Source organism: Calypte anna, chromosome 8 (assembly GCF_003957555.1).
Source record: "Calypte anna isolate BGI_N300 chromosome 8, bCalAnn1_v1.p, whole genome shotgun sequence".
Classification (NCBI taxonomy): domain Eukaryota; kingdom Metazoa; phylum Chordata; class Aves; order Apodiformes; family Trochilidae; genus Calypte; species Calypte anna.
The window spans coordinates 26,160,662-26,183,176 of NC_044254.1; the positions used below are offsets into that span (position 1 = coordinate 26,160,662).

General features: G+C 51.8%; 4 protein-coding genes across 6 annotated transcripts; 2 read left to right on the forward strand and 2 right to left on the reverse strand.

Moving 5' to 3' along the window:
• The first annotated feature begins 118 nt into the window (after window positions 1-118).
• Window positions 119-1,437, forward strand: TMEM205 (transmembrane protein 205). The gene is made up of 3 exons (XM_008502844.2): window positions 119-309; window positions 422-585; window positions 825-1,437. Exons 1-3 carry the CDS (start codon window positions 180-182, stop codon window positions 1,122-1,124), a joined length of 594 nt encoding a protein of 197 aa, XP_008501066.2. The 5' UTR covers window positions 119-179; the 3' UTR covers window positions 1,125-1,437.
• Window positions 1,438-1,580: 143 nt separating this feature from the next.
• Window positions 1,581-9,105, reverse strand: TTC4 (tetratricopeptide repeat domain 4). 3 transcript variants are annotated; one of them, XM_030455211.1, is made up of 10 exons: window positions 8,987-9,105; window positions 8,367-8,484; window positions 8,072-8,233; window positions 7,804-7,881; window positions 6,884-7,008; window positions 6,514-6,600; window positions 5,444-5,661; window positions 4,207-4,288; window positions 3,131-3,213; window positions 1,581-2,255 (listed from the first exon to the last, which is right to left on the reverse strand). In XM_030455211.1, exons 2-10 carry the CDS (start codon window positions 8,464-8,466, stop codon window positions 2,153-2,155), a joined length of 1,038 nt encoding a protein of 345 aa, XP_030311071.1. In that variant the 5' UTR covers window positions 8,467-8,484; window positions 8,987-9,105; the 3' UTR covers window positions 1,581-2,152. The 3 variants fall into 3 exon arrangements, with proteins under 3 accessions (XP_030311071.1, XP_030311070.1, XP_030311069.1); XM_030455210.1 differs by lacking the exon at window positions 8,987-9,105 and adding an exon at window positions 8,614-8,751 and having other exon boundaries at window positions 8,135-8,233; XM_030455209.1 differs by lacking the exon at window positions 8,987-9,105 and adding an exon at window positions 8,614-8,751.
• A 1,226-nt stretch (window positions 9,106-10,331) lies between these two features.
• On the reverse strand, window positions 10,332-13,535 carry PARS2 (prolyl-tRNA synthetase 2, mitochondrial). Its single transcript, XM_030455671.1, has 2 exons — window positions 12,996-13,535; window positions 10,332-11,221 (listed from the first exon to the last, which is right to left on the reverse strand). The coding sequence occupies exons 1-2, from the start codon at window positions 13,530-13,532 to the stop codon at window positions 10,337-10,339; spliced, it is 1,422 nt and encodes a 473-aa protein (XP_030311531.1). The 5' UTR covers window positions 13,533-13,535; the 3' UTR covers window positions 10,332-10,336.
• On the forward strand, window positions 13,128-21,415 carry LEXM (lymphocyte expansion molecule). Its single transcript, XM_008502878.2, has 10 exons — window positions 13,128-13,274; window positions 16,941-17,045; window positions 17,142-17,258; window positions 17,374-17,502; window positions 17,602-17,742; window positions 17,982-18,143; window positions 18,673-18,801; window positions 19,504-19,536; window positions 20,115-20,245; window positions 21,313-21,415. The coding sequence occupies exons 2-10, from the start codon at window positions 16,977-16,979 to the stop codon at window positions 21,413-21,415; spliced, it is 1,014 nt and encodes a 337-aa protein (XP_008501100.1). The 5' UTR covers window positions 13,128-13,274; window positions 16,941-16,976.
• The last annotated feature ends 1,100 nt before the right edge of the window (window positions 21,416-22,515 follow it).

Sequence of the window (22,515 nt, forward strand, 5' to 3'; positions counted from 1 at the left end):
TGACTTTTTGCTTGGTTCTCCTGCCAGGGGTCAGCCAGGGCTTTGGCTGGACTTTGCTGAAAGTCCACCTGTAACAGCTGGTTCTGGGTGCTGACACTCTGCCCTGCCCCTAAGATATAAGGGGATTGAGAGCAGGGTGAGCAGCCCAGTCAGGTGTGTGGTGACAGGGCTGGGGTGACATGGAGGAGCCTGTCCCCAGCCAGGACACCATGCTGAGGGACACAGAGCCCTCCAACACCATCAAGCTGCTGCACCTGCTTTTCCTCTCCACCTCCTGGGGAATGCAGATCTGGGTGACCTTTGTGGCTGGTAGGTTTGAGATCCATGCATGAGACTCTCTGCTTGGGGTGGAGTGGGGGGGGAAAAAAGCCCAGGGGGAGGAGGCTTTTCCTCAGGACCTACCCACTTTTCCCTCTTGCAGGGTTTGTGATGGGCACCCACCTCCCTCGCCACACCTTCGGCTTGATCCAGCGCAAGCTCTTCCCCTACTACTTCCACATCCTCTCAGCTTGTGCCTTCCTCAACCTGACCCTCTTTGCCATGCACCTCCCCAGCGAGGTGCTCAGAAAGGAGCAAGCAACCCAGGTAGCCTCCTGCTTGAAAAGCCAAGCTGCCCCCCACCCCAAATCCCTCCCTCCACGGGGGTTCGTGCTTGGCTTACCTCTAGCGAGGCTGCTTGGCAAACGATGGCAGAGCCCACGTGTGGCTCTGGTTAAAAACAACCAGTGAGCCCCTAGATTGCAGTCAGATTTTACTGTGAGAAGGGGAGAAATTCAACCTACTAGAGGTGCAAGATACTCACTGTGGGTGTTGCTCCCCTGCAGATCATCATCTTCTTCGTTTGCGTCGCTGCTTCAGTGCTGAACACGCAGTGGTTCGGGAGGGTCACCTCTGAGATGGTGGCAGACATGCACCTCATAGAGAGCAGCCACGGCCTGGGCCAGGAGGTTGGGCTGCTGGCTAGCAAGTCCCACAGGCAGCTGTGTGCCTCCAACCCCAAGTACCAGCAGCTGTGCCAGCAGTTCAGCCTCTACCACACTCTGTCCTCCATCTGCAACCTCTGCTGCATTGCCTGCAATGGTCTGAGCCTGTACCACCTGGCTGCCCAGCTCTCTGCCCTCTGAGAGCAGGACACAGGCTCTGGGAGAAGGGAACCATCCTGCTGCCTGGCTGTAAACTTCAGAGATTAATTTCCAGCATCCTCCGTTCGTGCCTGGTGCAGAAATATGGGAATGGTGAAGAGAAATCCAGCTCTGGAGTAAGAAAAGTCCTCCACGATCCAAGCAGAAGCATTTCTGGCTGAACAGCTTCTTAGTGCTCTGTGCACTAGATGTGTCTAACAGGGCCATGTATTTCTGCAACCCCAGAAAGATTGCAGAAGAGAGAGAAATGGGAGCTTTAGAATTACTTTTAATTAAATGCTGACATAGAGAAGCACAGAAGACCTTTTATGTTGGCTTTACCAGTCAGTGTAATGGATAAGGTTATGGTTGGTTTTTGGATGACCCACTGTTATCTTCTTGGAGTATTTCATGAGGTGAGAAAAAAATACTGTCTCATTTATTAGGCAGAAGTCAGTCTCCTTAAAATAGACATGTTTATTTCCAGGTGATCAGTAAGGTAGCAAAAGGGGCAGTAAAACACAGGGCTCTGAACAAAGAGCTCTGCTTTACCCTGGCCAGCAGCAGAGTCAAGTGGTGAAAAAGCAGCAGCTGCTTAATCCCAGGCAGGAACCTGAGAGCATCCATCCTGCTGCACCAGGCAGGGATTGCCCCAGAGCACTGTTGTTCAACCCCAGCAACTACAGCCCACCTCGGAGGCAATCAGGGATTTTTCACAGGTACCTAAGTACCTTCCCAGCTGCTGTTGCTTCAAACTGCAGCCAGTGCTTGGCACTGCTTCAGGTTCCTTGCAAAATCCCATGCAGCCTATCATAGAGGAGGCCTCCTGCAAGCCAGCTGGATGGCTTTTTAAACAATTAATCCCCTCTTGTAAGCCCTTCATTCTCCTCTGCTGTTTTCCTGGAAGTTTCCCCATGTGCCAAGATTATTTCTCCCCTGAAGTGCACAGGGTGGTTTTTGTTCAAGCAGAAGTTTGCAGCCTGGGATAACAAACTGCAGCCTCTCACATGGACTCCTCATTACCTTCTGGCTCATTGTAGTCGATGCACCTTCTTGCCCAAGAAGTATTTCTTAGAGAAAGCAGATTGCTTTACAAATGCCAGAACAGTTGGGGTCCCAGCCTTTACAAAATACCTGCAAAGATTAAAAGGAGTCTTTTGGCTTCCTTGAAGCTGGCCAAGTGAGTGACTTCCACCCAGACTGACCTCCCCCAGGCCACTGACAAGGTTTTTTTTGCTGATGAGCAGAGCCTTTTGTAGCTACACAGATCTGAGGAGGAACGTTTATCAATCAGCTCTTCTCCCAGCAGCTATTTTTAATTCAAACAGTGGTTATCCTCCCTCTGGAAAGAGGTTTCTTTCACAAACTGCCTTTATAGACTGAAATATGAAGGTTAATGCACACTGCTGAGTTTTATGGAGATAGTTCAGCCAGCAGAGCCCTCAGCAGTGGCCCTGGAGCCCTGCTCCCACTGTGACAGCCTCAGCCACCAGCTTTGAGATGGTGCAAGTTAATAGCATAGGCATTTTATGCTAAGTTTTTGGCTTTACAAACAGCAAATTCTTCTCTCTGAATAACTGCACAACACTTTAAGGTCAGTTTCAGAGTGAAATTGTGCTGCATGCTGTGCCGAGGCTGCTCCCACAGCATTATTAACAGTGAGCACATTGTTAACCTTCAACATGCTCCCTTTAAATGCTGCTGCTTGTTTTTTAATTTTTAAGTAGCACTGTGTAGATGGGATCTGAAACAGCCCTTTTGTGTAAGCCCAACTCCCCATTTCCATCCAATCCTGAAAAGAGCTGTTCATTTTTGGGGAAAAAAACCCCTAAATAGGTAAGTCACTAAAGCCAGGCACAAAATTCACAATGCTTCACATCTTCAGGAGTTAGGACTGCTAAAATCCAAGAGTTAGGAATCTTAGATCAGAGAACAAACTGCACTCAAAGCCCAAAGCTTGTACTTTTTGCCTTTGTGCTCTCTCTGGACATGAACAGGTACAGCCTCACCTTTGGTGTTGCAGCACTTGCAGCAATGTGTGTTCTGGGTTTAGCTCATACATTTCTGCTCTTTCTTCATCTTCAAAATAAAGCTGAAAAAAATTGGGAAGGTTATTAAATATTTAAGGTAGGCAAACCACCAAGCTGTTGCAGGTCCTATTACAGCACACCAGATACTTACTACAGGTTTATTAAACTTCTGTACCTTGAACTGACAATGCTGGATACTAATTTCCCTAATGCAGAAACTGCTTTGTGTAGATGCCAGCTCTTCCCTGTATAAACCAGTTCAGCTTCTTATGGCAGTGGCAGACAGAAGGCAAAACACCCTGGCTATTGCTGTGCCTTACAGGGAAGCATTCCAAGTCTAAGGGCTGCTTTTTAAGGGGTGAAATGTAGCAACAGGATGAGCTAAACTGAACAGATTTAAGAGAGATTCAAATCCAGCAGCTGTGCCTTAGACTGTACATGCACACACAGGCACAACCCAAGGTTTTAATCAGGTAAAGTACACAGGCACTGTCCTTTTGGACCTGTCTGCTCACTGCAGTAAGGGCTGAGCTGTTGCCAGGCTGGAAAATTAAACATGTCTATGTACAGCTTCTGAAAAGTTCTCCAGACCTGCTGCAATTCCACCTCTGCTGAAGTCTCAACAGAAATATATTGTTTTGGTGGGATTCAGTGTTTAAGCCTCTCAAGCTGGTTGTGAAAATAACATTTTTTTCACTGTTTTTTCATGCATATTGAGCAATTTCATAACAATGCAGTTATAAAACCAGACAGCCGACCAGCTTGATGGTCTCAATTTTAATTTTCAAAGGTGGGAATCTAAGTAGTATCTGTGAATACAATGTAAATGGCAGACCAAAAACCTTCAATTTTCATTGTGGCCACGTCATCACATCTGGAAAATGTTATTTATGTAATGAATGTGGGTCTCCAAATCTCTATTTTTCATCTGCATCTGACAGAAGTGTAACCATGCCATTGTTTTCAGAAACTCAAAGCCATTTAATCTCACTCCAGAAACCAAAAAACAACCCCCAGCACAACCACCCTGAAGAAACAGAAGTCAAACTTCTCACCTCAAGATTGCTGGGAAGGTATTTTCTTTCTAAATCCCAAGGAGGCAACTCAGCAAACATCACCATTAAGTGATCAATAAACCTAAAAGCCAAAATACACTTGGTTAGCCTAGATGAAGTCTTCAGCTTCAATAATTTGTACAGTTGCCTTGGAACAATGGTAAAAATACATTAGCAGATTAGACAAGAGGCTTGAAAGTAATTTAGATCACTTTTAAGTTCTTCCCTTCAACTCAGCACCTTCCCAATGAGACCAAAGCCCTGCTGTAACCCAGGCCATTGGTTTAAAATTTGAGCAGCACAACAGCAAATTATTTTTAAATTCTTATTTTCACACTGAAAAAGATGCCAAAATAAACACCCTGCATTTTGTCTAAAATTGATTTTGCTTCTGCATGGCCCTACCAGCACCATGCTTCATCAGATCAGAGTGCTCAGAATCTGTTTGTATGTCAGAGGATTGTTTATTTTGGTCCTTCAGGAAGAGCTGATGGCCCATTTATTTTAAGCACCCATTTGCACTTCCTTTGGTTGTGAGAAGGTGTAGCAAACTCAGTTGTGTAAGAACCACGACTTTACTGATCTGCCTGCACTGTAATTTTAAATCCTACCTTCCCACAAAAAAGTTACAAATCCCAAGTTTAATGTTGGAAGATGAGAAACTGAAGGCAGCATCAGGAAAAGTGGAATTCCCACCTTGCCAGTGACTTGCTCACAGTCTGAAAGCTCTGAGGCACTTTCAGCCAGGCCTACTCTAAGCCCAACAGAAAACTATAAGGTGGTGGTTATAAGAGAACCCTTTTGGAAGATTTTTTAATAATTTTTAAGTTCAATCCTCCTTTCAAGACCCCATAATTGGAGGGCTTTGAAACAGCACTTTGATGAACACCTAAAATCCAGGGTGGGTGGGCTGCTGGTGTCACTGGCCCCTGCTCAAAGCTTGCACTGCAAACCCCCTTAACCACACCCTGGCTGGATAGGATGTGTTTCCCTGTGCTATAAATCTGTGTGACATCAAGATTTTGCCCTCATTATTTTAAAGCAGCATTTGGAAATCACAGAAAAAACTCAGGTTGGGAAGGACTTCAGGAGGTGACCCAGAGCAACCTCCCGTGCAGGGAGCACAGGGTGAGCTGTGAAATGAGGAATTCTGGAGCTGCTGCAGGGTTTCACTTGCTGTCTGCTGTCATCTACCCAAGCATCTCCTCTGCAAGAACCTTGCTGACTCTGCATTTACCTGGAGTTCTCATGAAAAGCTGCAATGAAGTCTGTTTGCTCGTGCTCAGGGTACAGAAAGAGGACAGGCCAGTTCAGGCTGCCCTCAGCATCCAAGTGCACCTTTGCTCCTGTGGCATTCTCAGAGTGGAAGCCATCTAAGGATATCTCAGCCAGGCCATCTGATATTTCCTCTTCTTCATTTAAAGAAGGCTCGAGGACCAGCTTGATATTTCTTTCCTGGAGGGGAAGAAGGAAAAAAAGAGAAAAATCCAAACACCACACCACAAGCCAAACAGGCACAGTGGGGAGAGTAAGAGCAAAAAATAAACAGGCAGTAAAATGATAAATTGTGTCATTAAAAAGTCAGCTCTTAAATATGCCATCAAAAGCCTTCCTACAGCAGACTCAGGTGACTGCTCTTCCCAGTAGAATCCAGCAGCTCTGCCAGACACCCTCACTGAAGATACGAGAAGTGGTGGGAATCCAGGAGTCTGCATGCCAAGAGAAGAGCCTGAAAACACGTGGGGAAAAGGATGCACCTGAAATTCTGTTCTTTGGAACTTAGCAGGCTTAACTTCAGGGTGCAACTACACCCATCAACTTCCAGAAAACTCAAGAAAACTCACTCTTTGGAAAGAAAGCTGCAGAAGAAGAGATTGGATTTACCTAATAGCCAAAAATGTTCTAACATAGCCCAAACATTGGCTGAGGAAAGGAGAGGATCCAAGACTGATCCTCTCCTCCACCCTGCTGGATGGTTATTCCATCCTTACACTGAGGGAATGCCCATTAATAGCAAATAAAAGAAATTTCATTGAGCCAGTGTGATGCTACAGCCCAGCAGCCACAGGCAGCCCTCTTTGGATGCTCAGTCCATCTCCTTACACTGAGATTTTGCACTGGTTGTTACCTGAAACATGAAAACCTGGAAGCTGGGGCTAAAGCCACACAGATGAGGAGAATCATTCATTTTTTTGGCTCTAGCTCTCAAAAGCCTGTGTATGAGAAAAACCTCCTACAGACAAATGAGAGAGCTCAAAACCCAACCAAACAATAAAACAAAGCACCCAAACCCCCTCACTGACCCACCTTTATTGCTGCAAGCAGGATCTCCTTTTGACACTGCTTTTTCTTCTCCATTGCCTTTGCTTTCCTCACATCCCGCTCCTCAGCTCGCTGTAAAAAAAGGTTGCACCCTGGTCACACACAGCAAAGTCAATGCCCAACACCCTGCCAGACAGTGGAGAAAGCAGCTGAGACCTCCAGAATCTCCCCCCCACCAGCTCTTTCCCCTACACACCTCAACACCCCCCCCACAAAGCCACTACTCATTTCTGTTGGGGACTTTTGTATTACACACAAACTTGGAGCACTCTTCAACCAAGAGCCCCAGAGTGCTGCTTGAGAGAAACCAGGTGAGAGACAGGCATTGTAGTTGCTCGACTGCCTTGATATTTACCTTCAGTCTGTCAGCTTTAGCTCTTATTTCCACAAGCTTTTTCTCTTTTGAATCTATCTGCAAGCCCTCCTCACACCATGCTATTGCTTCGGAGAAATTCTTTAGCTCCAGGTGACACAGAGCTCCTGGAAGGATAAAGATTTTAAGTTTCTAGTACTGGAGTCAGTTTATAACTCCTACACAAAGCAGTGGTTATGCAGACAGGGTTAGCCCTGGTGCTCTCAAGAGGCAGGGACAGCAGCACACACTGTTCTCTCTCTAAACTGAAGTTTAACTTCCAGCAGATCAGCTGAGAAGAAAACCTAAGATATTATTTCAGCAGTTCTTGTATCATTTGCTCATCCAGTCACAGGAATTAGCAGAATGATGCTAGAAGCAAAATATTATTGTTATAACTAACACACCTATATTTGTCTTGTAAGGAAAAATAAAAGTGGCCATTTCCAGAGTGAGGAAGAGTGGGGAAAGAAACCAAAGTGAGCCCCACAAATTAGCACTGTGGAAAATAACAAAAGTTATGATGTGCTCTACAGAAAGAGGTTTAATGCCTCCTTGACAAATACAGAAGGTGAAAAGCAAAGAGCAAAAAGATAGCATTTTGACCAAAAATCAAAAGCTCTAAAGCAGAGCTCTATTTGGGAGAGAAACAGCAACAACAAAACAAAGGAACAGATCTGCTTGAATTTTCTGAAGTGAATGATGCTGCCCTTAAATGAAATAAGAAGATACACCCACAGTAGTTTAAAGTTTATAAACACTGTTATTTAACAGACAGAAACAGGGAAACAAAGCAACACCCAATGTCAGCCTGAGTCAGGGCTTGTAAGAATCACAGCACAGTAAGCAAACCAAACATGCACAAAGCTGTTCTGAAAGGATATTCCTTGTGCTCCACGTGCTAACACACTCTTTCACTTTACCTCTAATGATTGCTTTGAGGTGGGTGGGCTTCAGCTTTTTTGCTTGGATGGCATCATTGAGAGCAGAACGGTAGTTACCTGTGAAGCAAGCAGAGCAGAAGAGTTGTTAACCCTCAGAATCCTTCATTTACACTTTAAATCCAACCAGATCCACACAGCTTATATGGAGAGGCGTGTGGAGGAAGAAAGAGCAACCTAAGAGCCAGACCTGAAGGGACGGGCACCCAGGGCTGGGTTGAGCCCCTTCCCATCCCACACATCCCCTCACCCAGGTGGAACTGTGCAGCCCCCCGGTTTGTGTGCAGCACAGCGCTCAGCTCGGGCTCCTCACACTTCTTCTTCAGCCCCTCGGTGTAGGCAATGACAGCTTTCCTGTAGTCCCTCTCCTTGAAGTACTCATTCCCTTCGTTTTTGTACATCCTGGCCAGCTCTGCAGGGCAAGAACAGGGATTCAGATGGGTGGGTGGGTGGGTGAGATGCCCGGCTCCCCACGGGCTCTCCCCAGGCCGGGCTGTACCGGGAGGACGCCAGAACCCCCCCATCCTCATCCCCCGGCTGCTCACCTGCGGGGCTCTTTTCCTCGTCGAAGAGCAGGGACTGCAGGCAGGCCAGATCGGGCTGCCGAGCCGCATCGATCTCAGCCGGGCACTGCTTCATGAACATGGGGATGGCCTCCAGCTCCTGCAGAGACACAGATAGATAGATAGATAGATAGATAGATAGATAGATAGATAGATAGATAGACGGACGTATGAACACTGCAGCACGGCCCTCGCACTGCAACGGCACCCCCGGACTCTCCCGTCTCACCTGCTCCCAAGTGTCGGGGTTAAAAGCGGCCCGGTACCGCGACCCACTGCCGCCCGGACCGGCTTCCGCCATGCTGCTGCCCTCCCGACTGGGCTCCGCCATGATGCTGCTCCGCCCCGCCCCCAGTTCCTCCCGACCGCCCCCCGGTTCTTCCCGACCGCCTCCCGGCTCCTCCCGACCTTCCCTCGGTTCCATCCGACCGCCCCCGGTTCGTCCCGACCACCCCCCCTGCTCCGCCTGCTCCCCCTGAGTTCTTCCCGACCGCCCCCCGGTTCTTCCTGCCCGCTCCCCCTGCTCCTCCCGACCACCCCCGGTTCTTCCCGACCTCTCCCCGGCCGCCCCGCCGGGTGCCAGCCACAGGTTTGGGTGGTACCTCCGAGGGGGATGGCAGATGGAGCTGAGCCCGCCTTGGGCACGGAGGTTTTTGTCTCCTTCTCAGCTCTTCTGAGCCCCCCCCGGAGCCCTGTGTCCTGTTCTGAAGCCCCCTAGACAGGAAGGACACAGAGCCCCCGGAATGAGTCCAGAGGAGAGGCACTCAAAGGCTGAGGGGGCTGGAGCAGCTCCGGTGAAGCCAGGCTGGGAAGGTTGGGAGAAGAGAGGGAGGCTCCAAGGTGACCTTAGAGCAACTTTCCAGTATCTGCAGAGGGTCTACAGGGAAGTTGGGGAGGGCTTTTTGCACGGGCTTGTAGTGATGGGATAAGGGGGAATGGTTTAAAACTGAAAGAGTGGGGATTTAGATGAAATATTGGGAGGAAATTCTTTATTATGAGGGTGGTGAGGCACTGGAATGAGTTCCTCAGGGAAACTGTGGCTGCCCCCTCCCTGGCAGTGTTCAAGGCCAGGTTGGATGGGGCTTGAAGCAATCTGGACAGGTGAGAGGTGTCCCTGCCCTGCAAGGGGTCTGGATCTAGAGGATCTTTAAGGACTCTGCCAACCCAAACCACTCTATGAAGGCCCAGGTGACCTCCACAGCTCCTGGAGCAGGATGTCACCACCCTCCACGACAAGGTTACAGTAGCAAAAACACGGCCAGGACATTTCTACCCCTCAGGCTTTCACATTTCCATGTTAATTTTTTTGCAAAGATTTTCTACCACCCTGAGGCCACATCCCCAAAACCACATGGTCACCACCCAAGCCCAGCAGATCCAGGCATCTCACCAGCTGGACTGACCTGCAGGACTGGGATACGGATTCCTGACACCATTCTTCACCTTAATTCCTGCAGCTTTGCAGCACTTGGGCACTTTGAAGGTGAACAAGGCTCCCAGTTCACTGCTTTCCTTTCATTTAAAAAGCTTTGCCTCCACCTTTGGGGAACCTGGGTGTCTCCAGAGAAGATGCAAATGGAGGAAATGCAAATGGATGCCTTCCTTTCCCTCTTAAAATCCCTCATTCTGAGAACTCAGCATCTGAATAGGGTGGGGGGCAGCCCTCCTGTCCCCCTCCTGCAGCCTTGGCAGAGGCCATGTTTGCCAGGGCAGCACTCCACAGCTGCACGAGGCTACATCTGCTGGTAAAAAGATCTCATGGGTGCCTGTAGCCAGAGAAGAAATGCTCCCATTCCTGTGGGGGACCATGAACAGAGCCCATCTCAACCCCAGCACCCTGTGTGGTTGCTCTGAGGTGAACTGGATCGGGTTCTGCTGACCCAGAGCCACCACTGCCAAGCTGTTGGGGCGGACGCAGTGTGGCAGTGGTGAAAGACTCAGAGGTGGTCAGTTTAGAGGATTTGCACTTTACTCAACAACTCAATGACCCCTTCTTTGGTGAGGAACAAAACCTCACCAGTCTTCTGCTGCCAAACCTCAAAGACCGGGGGGTCCTCACAAACTTTCTTCCCAGCAATGACCACGTAAGGGTAACCCAGCTTCTGGGCGTCCTTCAACCTCTTGCCGATGGTCAGCTGTGTCCTGTCATCCAGCACCGAGTCACCAGCCAGGTGGGGCAGTGCCTGGGACAGGCTGTCATACAGCTGCTCCAGCAGCACTGCTCCCTCCTCCTCCTCCTCCTTGCTGCCCTTTTTGGGGGGAATGAAGCAGAGCTGGTAGGGTGTGATGAGGCTGGGCCAACGGATGCTGTCCTCCACGGAGAGCACCTCGACGGCCGCCGCCAGGATGCGGCTGACGCCCAGGCCGTAGCACCCCATTTCAGCCAGCTGGGGCTTGTTCTCAGGGGAGTAGAAGACAGCCTTGGAGACAGAGGAGTACTTAGTGCCCAGATAAAACGTGTGCCCCACCTCGATCCCCCTGCTCTGGGTGAGTTTGGTCCCACAGGTGGGGCAGGACGCCGGCTCCTCCTGCAGGGTTTCCACGTTGGCGGCGAAATGTCCGTGGGGGCAGAGCAGCAGCCGGTCCTCCCCGATCTCTGCTGGCACCTGGAACTCATGGGACATGGTGCCCCCAATGCTGCCCGTGGCTGCACTCACTTTGACAAAAGGGAGGCCCAGACGTTGGAAGAGGCTGCAGTAGGCACCACACACCAGGTGGTAGCTGTGCTGAGCTGCCTCTGGGGAGGTGTCGAAGCTGTACATGTCCTTCATGTAGAACTCCCGGCTGCGCAGCAACCCGAAGCGGGGCTTGGGCTCATCCCGAAACTTCCTGGTCACCTGTTGGGTGGGGAGTCAGATGAATAATTGGGTTTCAGAATCACTGAATCATCCGGGTTGGAAAGGACCTCTAAAAGCATCAACTCCAACCCTTGATCCACTCCCCCCGTGGATCCCAGCCCATGGCACTGAGTGCCACGTTCAGTCTCTTCTTAAAAACTTCCAGGAACAGAGAATCCACCCCCTCCCTGGGCAGCCCATTCCAATGCCTCATCACCCTCTCTGGAAAGAATTTCTTCCTGATATCCAGCCTAAATCTCCCCTGGCAAAGCTTAAGCCCATGCCCTCTTGTCTTACTGGGAGCAGAGCCCGACCCCCCCTGGCTCCAACCTCCTTTCAGGGAGTTGTAGAGAGTGATGAGGTCTCCCCTGAGCCTCCTCTTCTTCAGGCTGAACACCCCCAGCTCCCTCAGATGTTCCTCTGGTTTTCTTGCAACCAGACATTGGAAATTAGGCCAGATGAGGCCCCGTTTCCTTTTTTTTTGCCTGGTGCAAGTGGCTGAGATATGTGAACCTGAGGCCTCACTGAACTGTTACCTGGGGAAGAACAAAGGACAGAGGAGTGCAGTGACAAAGCAGTGAAGCAAGGGCCCCGTGACAGCAGGACAATAGCACATGACAGGAAAGGGGCCAACTCAAACCAGAATTCTAAGAAATCTTAATTGAAGAAATGAAGAAAGAGAGCATTCTACCTGGAGACAGTTTCAGCTGCAGATGGAGCAAAAGATAAAATCAGAGGCAAGACAAGAAACCAATCACCTTGGGAGATGTACCTCAGGCAGACTGATTGGGTAACAGGCCACAGGGACAGACTGTGAGGCACTAAAAGGTACAGGTAAAACATGGGCAGGACCCCTCTCCACAGGCTTGAGCTGACTCTGTGACAGAACCTGAGGCTCTGAACTCTTCTTTACAGTCAGGGGCTAAGACTGGGTCCAGTCACACCAAGACTCCTCCCTGAGGAGCTCACAAAGCCTGTGCCTAGGGGCAATCTGAAGCACAAACACAGGCTGGGTGGAGAATGGACTGAGAAGAGCCCTGAGGACTTGGGCACTTTCGTTGATGAGAAGCTCCACAAGAGCCAGCAATGTGTGTGTGTGTGCAGCCAACTCTACCCTGGGCTGCATCAAAGGATGGCCAGCAGGCTGAGGGAGGGGATTCTCCCCCTCTGCTCTGCTCTGCTCTCTTGAGACCTCTCCTGGAGCACTGTGTGTCCAGTACTGGAGCCCCCAACACCTGAGGGACATGGAGCAAGTCCAGAGGAGGGCTGTGAAGATGATCAGAGTGCTGGAGCAGCTTTCCTATGAGGACAAGCTGAGAAAGTTGGGGTTTTTCTGTCTGGAGAAGTCTCTATGGAGACACTATAGCATCTGAAGGGGCTGCAGAAAAGCTGGAGAGGGGCTTTACACATGGAGTGATAGGATGAGGGAGGACAGCTTCAAAATGGAAGGGGCAAGATTGAGATGAGATACCAGGAAATTATTTGCTGTGAGGGGGGTGGGTGAGACACTGGCACAAGCTGCCAAGAGAAGCTGAGGCTGCCCCATCCCTGGAAGTCTTCAAGTCAAGGATGAGGTTTGGAGCAACCAAGCATGGTGAGAGGTGTCCCTGCCCACAGCAGGGCGGTTGGAAACAGATGATCTCGAAGGTCCCTTCCAACCCGAACCGGTCCACAACCCTATGAACCTTGCTGGGTGGGAAGAGTTTTTCCCTGAATCTTTTTAATTTTTTTTTTTTTTTTTTTTTTTTTTTTTTTTTTTTTTTTTTTAATTTACCTGGTAGAGTCGCAGCGGCAGCTGCTTGTAGGAGAGGTGGGTGTGCGCGGCCACCAGCTGTGTCACCGCCTCCTCGTGTGTGGGTCCCAGGCAATACTCCTTCCCGTGCCGATCCTCCAAGCGGAACAGCTCCGGGCCCATCCGCTCCCAGCGCCCGCTGGCCCGCCAGAGTTCCGCCGAGCAGAGGCTGGGCATGCTCAGCTTCTGTCCCCCCACAGCCCTCATCTCCTCATCCATCAGCCTCTCCAGCTTCTCCATGGCTCGGAGCCCGGGCGGCAGGTAGTGATAGCACCCGGGCCCGGCGGGATGGATCAGCCCCCCCTGCACCATCAGCCTCTGGCTGCGGCAGCTCGGCTCCCCGACACCCCCCGCCGCCGCCGCTGCCGCCGTCCCCGCGCCCGGCTGCAGGTTGAAAGGTTGGAAAAGCTGCGAAAGCAGCAGCCATTTGGCTTTGCCCGCGGAGCCGTGCCGGAGCCCGCAGCTCTGCCGCCGGCTGCTGGGACACCGCGCCCTCCATCTTCTCACCAGGGCCTGCATGGCCGGGACGCGCCGCACGCCGCACTCTATGGTTCCGGCGGCGGGGGAAGAGCGCCCCCTGCCGCCGGGATGCGGGCAGTCCGCCCGGCCTGACTCTCGGGGGCTCCGCTGGGACCCCTCTCCCCTGCACCCCCGGGGATGGGCTGAGCTCCCCCGGGGTTCTTCTGAGCTCCCCGGGGTTGAGTTGAGCTCCCCAGGGTTGATCTGAGCTCCCCCGGGTTTTATCTGAGCACCCCAGGGTTGGGTTGAGCTCCCCCGGGGTTGTTCTGAGCTCCCCCGGGGTTGATTTGAGCTTCTTGGGGTTTATCTGAGCTCCCTGGGGTTGGGCTGAGCTCCCTGGGGTTCATCTGAGCACCCTGGGATTGATCTGAGCTCCCCGAGGTTGTTCTGAGCTCCCTAGGGTTGGGTTGAGCTCCTTGGGGTTGATCTGAGCTCCCTGGGACTGATCTGAGCTCCCTCGGGTTTATCTGAGCTCCCCAGGGTTGGGTTGAGCTTCTTGGGGTTCATCTGAGCTCCCTGGGGTTGGGTTGAGCTCCCTGGGGTTCATCTGAGCACCCTGGGATTGATCTGAGCTCCCCGAGGTTGTTCTGAGCTCCCTTGGGTTGGGTTGAGCTCCTTGGGGTTGATCTGAGCTCTGTGGGGTTGGGTTGAGTTTCTTGGGGTTGATCTGAGCTCCCCGGGATTTATCTGAACTCCTTGGGGTTGATCTGAGCTCCCCAGGGTTGGCTTGAGCTTCTTGGGGTTCATCTGAGCTCCCCGGGGTTGGGTTGAGTTTCTCGGGGTTGATCTGAACTCCTCTGGGATTTATCTGAGATCCTCCGGGATTGATCTGAGCTCCCCGAGGTTGTTCTGAGCTCCCTGGGGTTGGGTTGAGCTTCTTGGGGTTGATCTGAGCTCCCTGGGGTTGGGTTGAGTTCCTTGGGGTTGATCTGAACTCCAGGGTGGGATTTGGGTGCTGGGAGGGACCCCATCCATGGGTAGGGGAAGGTGATGATGGGTGGGCAGCAGTGGAGCAACAGCGTGGCTCCCACCACAAGGGAATTTGTCCAATGCTTTTCTTAATCAGGTTTTGGAAAACTGGGGAGGTCCTGACAGCTCAGGAGTGGGGTACCCTCTCTGCAGAACCTGCTGCCACCCCAATGACTTGGAGGGACAGTGGCACTCCCTCCTCCTGCCCTGGGGGGAACTGAGCTTCATCATCTTAGACAGCTCCAGCCTCCCCTGGGGCATCCTGGTGTGCAGAGCTGGGTCACCTCAACCTCTGACTGCAGCATCCTCATCTTTCTTAACACCCTGCTCCACCTCTTGCATCCAAGCTTTTCCATCTTCAGCTCTTGCTGACCAAGGAACACGAGGAGTGGCTCCAGGAGGCACCACAGCCTCTCAGGGGCTGTCTTGAAGCACCCCATGGCGAGGGTTTCCTTGGCTTTTAAGGAAGCATTTGCCCCAGAAGAACTTGCAGGTCATGGTCCAAGTCCAACTTTATTGCTTTTTTTTCAGAGATTTCACCCAGCAGGAACAGTTCCTGCATGATATCTGTGTTCAAGCAATAATAAAAAATGGTAAACAGGGGGGACAGGACACAGTGGGGCTGAATTTCCTTGGGTACTGTTCCTGACCTCACCATCTCCCTCCCACCTAACTGGAACAGAACCCAAAAGAGGCAGACCCAGCCAAGGGCCAGGCCCCCTCAGTCTTTGTGGGGCTGAGAGTTCATGGAAACCACCCCCAATTTTCAGCCTCCTGCCTCTTGCTCTGAAGACTTCAAACCTCTCTGTGGAGCAGTGGAGAGCACAAGATTGAAGATATCTCCTAGAGGAGATTTCATTTCACTGAGCCTCATTTCATGAGGAGTTAAAATAATCCTGTTTAAATATAAGGAGGGAAGAACGAGTCCTTATTTTACTTTAAAAATGGGATTTGAAGAAAACCTTCATCATTCTTTTCTAATGGGAAATACTAATGTGAGCTCCTGTTTACAGGGGGCTGGAAATGGGGAAGATCAAGGGATTAAAGGGTGCCTTTTTGATCCTCCTAAATGATTTAGGAGCATCAAAGCCATTAAATACTTGAGCCAGTTCTGCACGGTGACTCAGCATCCTATAAAACCTTGCCCAGAGGGGCCTGGGGAAGTGCAGGATCTATCCCAAATCTCTACCTGGCTGTAGCAGCTTCACTCCCACCCCAGCTTTCCCCAGTTCCATCAGGCAATTAATTCTCCCTACACATTTCTCACCACAATTAAACCAGCAACAAAACCCCAAACTGCTGGGGAGGCTGGACAAGCAGGACCTGTCCCCAGGGAAGGGGACCTGCCCACCCCTCAGACACCCAGAGGTGCTCAGCAGGACATCCAGTGCCAAATTCCATACCCCTGTGCTGAAAATCTCCTGTTTGCCCAGGAAGAGGAGGATTTTTCCCCAGGCAGCTCAGGACAATGTGGGGGGGGGGGGGTTGTTCCTCCAGCATTTCTGCTGCCTGTTTTGAGGCATTTTTGAGACAGAAGTGAAAGATGTTTCTCTGTCAGTGACTTAGTGCCTGCTGTGCTGATCAAAGAGACAAAAACATCTTGGATTGATTCGCCAGGGCAATGTTTGAACTGAGAGGGTTTAAGGCTACACAAGAGCCGTGGTCTGTGGGGGAAGCTGAGCTCTTATTAAATCAGCAGCCAGTGTGGGGCTGAGCTCTGGGGTTATGTGCCTGTCTGTGCTCTTTATTTTTTCCAGCTGTGCTGGAGGGATCTAATAAAGGCACAGATGTCCCTGCAGACTTTCACCCAACCACTCACTTTGCCAGGGGCTGATTTATGGCTCCTTTGGGGCCAAACGCCTGGCCTGGGAGGGGTGTGCACCCCACATGGCAGGTTGGGAGCCTCCTTTACAATCAGGATCCCTGCTTCCATCCTGCTGTCCCCCAGCCCTGTCTGCTCCCAGGAGGGGACATTCCCTGGGCAACTGGAATGCCAGATGCCACGGCAACAGCTGCCATGGTAAGGGCTGGCTCTGTCCCTGCAGCCTTCAGGGACAAGAGCTGCCAAAATGAGGCTGCAAGAGCTCCCCAGGGATGTGGGGAGCCAGGTGAGGCCACCAGCCAGGTTTGCCTGGATGTGTGGGAAGAGCTGGATGTCCTGGTGTAGCTCTCCTCACCTCTCAGGTTTTCCACTGGGAAGCAGCTTCTTGCACAGGCATTTTTTGCATGTTCAGGACAATCCAGCTCAGGCTGGGAGCATCCCAGGGTGGGAGAGCAGGATGTGGGCTGCTCACACCAGAGCTCACTGGTGCTTTCCCAGTACACAGCAAACACAAAGCATGAAGGCCCAGGATGTGAAGCATCAGATCCCTGTGTCCCTATTCCCTCCTCCCTTGGCTGAGGATGGGCTCAGCCTCATGCTCTGGCTCTGCATTGCAGAGGGAGACATCAGCCTCTGGCTGTCCCAGGGAAGAGATGGGCTCTGGGCTTATCCACCTGCCCAAGCTCCGCCCCGAGGAGATAATGAAGGAGCGCAGGCGCCAGGTAGGAGCTGGGTTCCATCCACCCTCCCTACACATGGGGTGAGTGAGCAGTGAGCTGCCCAGCCCTGTCCTCACCCTCTCCACTCTCCTCTTGCAGCTGGCAAGGCTGGGCCCAGGAACCTACAACATCAGGGACTTTCTGCAGGAGACACGTCCCTCCAGCCTCCGGGGCATCTGCAACACCAGGGAGCAGCGGTTCCGAGACACCAACAGGGTACATCCCTCCTCCCCTGCCTGGCTGGGGGATGTGGCTCTGGAAAACAAGCCCTTTGCAAGAGCTGGGGACTGTCCCCCTTTCCCACAGTCTCTCCACCCCGTCTCTCCTGCAGGATTGCTTCCCTGGCCCCGGAACATATGGGAACCCCTACACCCACCTGGAGGAGCGGGACAAGCGCTCGGTCTGCACGCGAGGGCTGTTGGATTGCAGGGTGGCCAAGCGTGGCCTGCCAGAACTCACAGCAAGTCCTGCCCCTTGCCCTTGGGGACATGTTTGTGGGGTGGCCCTGTCCCAACACCACTGAACACATCCCCCACTGCCTCTCCCCCTGTGCCTGCAGGGCAGTGGCCTGGGACCCGGCACCTACAACCTGCGGAGCAGCATCGATGAGAAGCTGCGGGAGGCAAGAGGCTCCTGGCCCTGCCCGCCCACCTCAAGGGGCAAGCTGAAGCCCACCCGTGGTGGCCGTGGTCCTTTTGAGGTGTGTTGCCACCCAGAGGGGGTTTCTTATGGCTATAAGGATGGAGAGGTGCCTCACGCCAGCATCCGTCCCACTCGGATGTTGCTTTGGAGTTTCCTTGGATCCTGGAAAAACTCCCGCAGGCAGCAGGGAGCAGGGTGCAAGGAGAGGTGTCTGTGGGCAGCAGCAGAACCACGGGATGGGTGGGGTGGCTGAGAGACCACTGCTGAGGGTCTCACATTCCTCCCTTGTCCCTGCAGAAGGACACCAAGCTGACCACTGGTGTCATCAAAGGTTTCCTGGATGAACTGATTTCCAGTGAGAACAAAAAGAAAGGCTGCTTCAGCACCCTGCCCAGGAACCCAGGATGCCCCTCAGAGAGGATCTTCTGGGCCACACTCAGCCAGTGCCCCAGGGAGGCGGTCAGTGGCAACAGGGACATCAGCACTGCCCAGTGTCACCTGCAGCACTGGTGGGGCTGGGGTGCCTGCGTGGGGATGCATTAGGTTGAGGGGAAATGGGTGACTGGAGAGGTGACAGGGTGGGTGGATGGATGGATGGTAGATGGATGAAGAGATGGTTGGTAGATGCTGGATGGGTGTGTGGATGGATAGATGGATGGTGGATGTATGGAGGGATGGATGTATGGTGGATAGATGGTGGATGGATGGATATATGGATGGTGGGTGGATGGTGGATGGATGGGTGGGTGGATGGACGGATGGATGGATGGATGGATGGTGGATGGATGGGTGGATGGGTGGATGGATGGATGAATGGTGGATGGATATATGGATGAATATATGGATGGTGGGTGGATGATGGATGGATGGATGGATGGATAGATGGATGGATGGATGGTGGATGGATGATGGCTGGCTGGCTCTCTGATGATGCTTTGTAGCTCTTTTCCCAAGCAAACAGAAGTGTCACAGGTTTCCTTCTGCCCAGTATGCAGTGGGGCCAGGCTCATACGACCCAAAGCCTGTTGAGAGGACACAGTACCCCAGCCAAGCCCCGTTCTGGTCATCTGCCAAGAGATTTGACAGAAAGTCCTTTCGCCTCTTTACTGGGAATGAGGTGAGTGAGCAGTGAGAAAGGGAGAGGAGAATGCTTGGGCTCTGAGCTTCCTCCATGACCATCTCCAATCTTTTCCCAACACCTCTGGGAGAGGATGGAACTCTTCCTGAATGCCTCACCTGCTTCAGCCAGATAAGCATTTGGGGTGTCCTCTGCAGGATCAGCCCCTCAGGAGTAGTCCTGGATCAGGTGGCTCACTGTGGCAGAAGGGCAGACTGACCTCAGGAGGTGCTTTTCTCTCCCTGTTGATTGCCAAAGAAACCTGGGCAACTCCATCAGCTGCCCATCCTGAGGAGTCCCAGGGAGCAGACTCCCACTGAGTGCTGTTGTTCTTACCCAGAAGAGGCTGCTAAAGGATAAACAATGAGTAAAGGCCCCCAGGCCAGTGTCCTGCTAGGTCAAGGGAAGGCTGTGCCCTGTGTCCAGCAGCAGCTGAGCACCCACTGCCTGTAGGCAGGTGAGCTTGGCTGAGCAGAGAGGCAGGAGCTCAGCAACAGCCACGTTATCTGTCTGCACCCTCAGGCCTTTGCCCTTTTCAGGGGATGCTCAGACAGTCCTTCCCATCAGATCTGCTCTGCATCAGCTGTAAGCAAGCAGATGCATTTCATGGATGAAGGTTCCGAGTCCTTTCAGGTGCCAGGAGCTCCTTGTGCCCTCCCAGGAAGTCCCATTCTGCTGCTCAAAAGCCAGTTTTCCCTCAAGCAGCATCAGCAGCACATTGCAGAGGCAGTGCAAGTAGGAGCCCCTCTCTTAGTACATGTTCCAAGCATCTTGGCAGCTTCCCCATGGAGAACCAGAACAAAGCCTAGAAGGGCTCAAAAGCAGACGGGGAAAGCTTTAGTTTGAAATAGTCCATCTTGGCTAGGGATGAGGAGCAGGATTCTCTCCTTTGCCCAGCTGAGTGGGGAACAGGCAACTTGAAAGAGGTGAAGGATGAAGATGTCTTCATAATTGCTGGGGGGATTGAAAGGTTCCATTTCAGTGGGGAGGTTGTGACAGGGCAGCCCTTCACTGCAGCTAGCAGAAGGTGACTGCTGAGCATGTTCAAGCCCGCAGACTTACTTGATTTATTTATGGGCTGCTCTGACAAGAACTGCTTGTGAAGGAGCCTGGCTGGGCTGACACTGATTAGTGTGTCTTCTCCTCCCTCCCCTGCAGCACAGGCTTGGTTTGGTTAAGATATGCCACACACCATTGTAGTTTTTTTGCAACTGAGGGCCTGGCCACGTGAAAGCACTACCTGGTTTTGCCCAGCTTGCATCCCCTACTCTGCCTCTGGATGGGGAGAAGCAAGTAAAACCTTCTCCTTCCAGAACCCTGTCGGTGTTGGTCGCTACGACATCACCAAGAAGGAGAAATACCCTCAGAATCTAAGGTACCAGTCCCTGTACCGGTGTGACACGGAGCGTTACCTGAGCAACCTGAAGAAGGATGTCTGCCTGCTGTAAGTCTGACAGGCAAGGGGGCTGTGGCTGGTGTCAGGCAGGCTGACAGGAAAACCCTCTCGAGCAGCCCTGGGGAGACTGAGTGCAGGTTACACTCAGAAATGGGATGACCATGCAGCTAAAGCACTGGGTTGGGACTGAGAAAGGTTCAGCAGCCCCACTTCAGGTGGCCTCTGTGGGCAGGGAGGTTGGTGTGGCTGCACCTCTGCCCTCCCAGCACAGCAAGACCTTCATTCTCCTTTAGCCTGGAGGGGATAGTGGGAGGGCTGAAGAGCTCCTGGCTCCCAAGGCACTTTCCAGCTGACAAAGTGGTTGTTTTATCTTGTGCAATGCAATGCCTGCCTTGGAGCTGTAGGCAAATAGTTTCCATGGAGTTAGAGGAGGCAGCCTGGGAAGGAACTGGGAGGTGGATAATTGGGCTGTCTGGGCTCGTTCCTGGTGGCAGCATTGGCCCCTGAACAAAAAGTTCCTTCTCAAGCTGTGCCTTGGTTTACCCATCTGAGGACAGAGGATAACACAGCTCACTGCCACCACAAAGGGCTTTGAAATTGCTGGTGTGAAAACCCTGTGAAGCAGTTGGGAACTGTACTAATGAGACCTCGGGACAGCCCTCCACTCTCACCTTTGCTTGTGGACAAGATCAGCAAACTGCTGTGGTGACACCACGGGCTGATAGCTCTGCAAAGGTCCCTCTTGATCTCCAGAGGTAGTCAGAAACCAGTCTTGGCTGAATACAGCCTGGCAGCTTTCAAGGGGGCAGCCAGAAGTTAGTTGTCCTGTAATGGAGAAAGCATAATGAAACCTAGCTTAGAGTATTGCCCAGCTTTGTACATTGTGGCCTTCCAGTAGGAACAGAAAAGGCATCTGAGCAGTGAGCAGGAGTTGGGATTCTAATGCATCTCTCTGCTCAAATAGCACTAGCTCCCAAATTACTTTTCGAACTACAGCTGTGCTTCCTAGGGAATAGGCAGGCTTCTAAGAGCTCTGATCACCTCCATGCTCATTAAGACTAATGAGATTAATCCAGCCACTAATTTGAGCCCACTGAGTCGCATCTTTTCCACAGTGAGCGGCTCAAGCCTGTTGGTAAAAACAACTGGAGTGCTTTGATTTCTGCTCCACGTTGTCGGGATAACTCTGAAGAATCCACTGCTGTTTCCCAAACATAAGATGGTGCTGGGAAGTCCAAGTCAGTGAGCAAAGGGCAGACATGCCTGCAGATGAGATGGAGTGGATGGAAACACAGCGTGCTGCCATGCAAGGCAAGAGATAGGTAATAAGTCCTGTTCTGGGGTAATAAAACATTTCTAGACAATCAACAATCTCACTTTTCTGTCCAGTGATTTACAGTTTCCACCCTGGCCTTTATGAAAGAGATGTGCTTGAGAAGAGGGGGACTTTTCCAAAGGGAAGTCTGCTGGCACGCTCTGCCTGCTCAGTGTTAACCACTGCCTTTCAAACAGCTCTGCTGAAAAAACTTGCAGGTACCTGGTGTGGGCATGGTAGTGTGACCATGGCTGGAGGGCACCAGAGCCACCAGTACAAGTCAGTGGAGATCTGGGTCTGAGAAAGCCCTGCTGTGGCAAAGTAACACTGCTGTAATTAGACCTTTGGCAACTGCCCGTGTACCTGTGCTCTGCCATCTTCAAAGTGGCTGCATGCAAGGATCTTCACAAGCTGTGATGTGCAGCTTCACATGAATCAACACTGCAAAGTGTTTGCAAGAAGCTGGAGAGACTGAGAGGGAATTTAGTGTCATCATTACAATTTTTTTTTGGTTATTAAAGCCTTGAGGTAATGGAGAAAGTGAGATGAAGAGAGCTGTGTCAGTGGTAATAAAGAGTGGCCATAAAACTGTACTGAGTATGGTGGTTAACTTAGAATTAACCTCTAAGAATTGTCATACCAGTGTTTAGACCAGACTGGAATAATTAAATCTGGGTGTAATTACATGTTAGTTGTGGCTGATTAAGTATGCTAATTAATCTGCAATCATCCTTTGGTGGGGAGAATAATTGAACACAGGTTAAGCTGCAGGGATGTAAGGAAAGCCTGATGGTTGCTCTTAGGGAGGCAAGGGAAGGAGGGAGGTGTCTGCAGGGAAACACCCCAGCAGTGACAGGGGTGGGTGCTGGCTACACAAATGCTGCAGGGTAACAAGAGAGAGGTTGTGAAATGCAGCAACAGTCAGGGCCAAGGTGGAATGTGATTAAAGGGCTCTGGCACCAAACTGTGGTTCCAGCAGGGCTGGGGTGTTTGGCAGCCCGGA

Bases quoted from the DNA above. Each gene is read 5' to 3' on its own strand.
- TTC4 (XM_030455209.1), bottom strand. From the start codon at position 8,715: ATGGCGGAGCCCAGTCGGGAGGGCAGCAGCATGGCGGAAGCCGGTCCG. The intron at 6,601-6,883 runs GTAAATATCAAG...CTTTTTTTACAG, and splicing joins CTAAAGCTGACAGACTGAAG to CGAGCTGAGGAGCGGGATGT. The intron at 4,289-5,443 runs GTAAATGCAGAG...TTTGGCTTTTAG, and splicing joins GCTTTTCATGAGAACTCCAG to GTTTATTGATCACTTAATGG.
- LEXM (XM_008502878.2), top strand. From the start codon at position 16,977: ATGGGCTCTGGGCTTATCCACCTGCCCAAGCTCCGCCCCGAGGAGATA. The intron at 17,503-17,601 runs GCAAGTCCTGCC...CTGTGCCTGCAG, and splicing joins GTGGCCTGCCAGAACTCACA to GGCAGTGGCCTGGGACCCGG. The intron at 18,802-19,503 runs GTGAGTGAGCAG...TTTTCCCTCAAG, and splicing joins GCCTCTTTACTGGGAATGAG to CAGCATCAGCAGCACATTGC.
- PARS2 (XM_030455671.1), bottom strand. From the start codon at position 13,532: ATGCAGGCCCTGGTGAGAAGATGGAGGGCGCGGTGTCCCAGCAGCCGG. The intron at 11,222-12,995 runs GTAAATTAAAAA...CCCACCCAACAG, and splicing joins TGCCGCTGCGACTCTACCAG to GTGACCAGGAAGTTTCGGGA.
- TMEM205 (XM_008502844.2), top strand. From the start codon at position 180: ATGGAGGAGCCTGTCCCCAGCCAGGACACCATGCTGAGGGACACAGAG. The intron at 310-421 runs GTAGGTTTGAGA...TCCCTCTTGCAG, and splicing joins CTGGGTGACCTTTGTGGCTG to GGTTTGTGATGGGCACCCAC. The intron at 586-824 runs GTAGCCTCCTGC...GCTCCCCTGCAG, and splicing joins GAAAGGAGCAAGCAACCCAG to ATCATCATCTTCTTCGTTTG.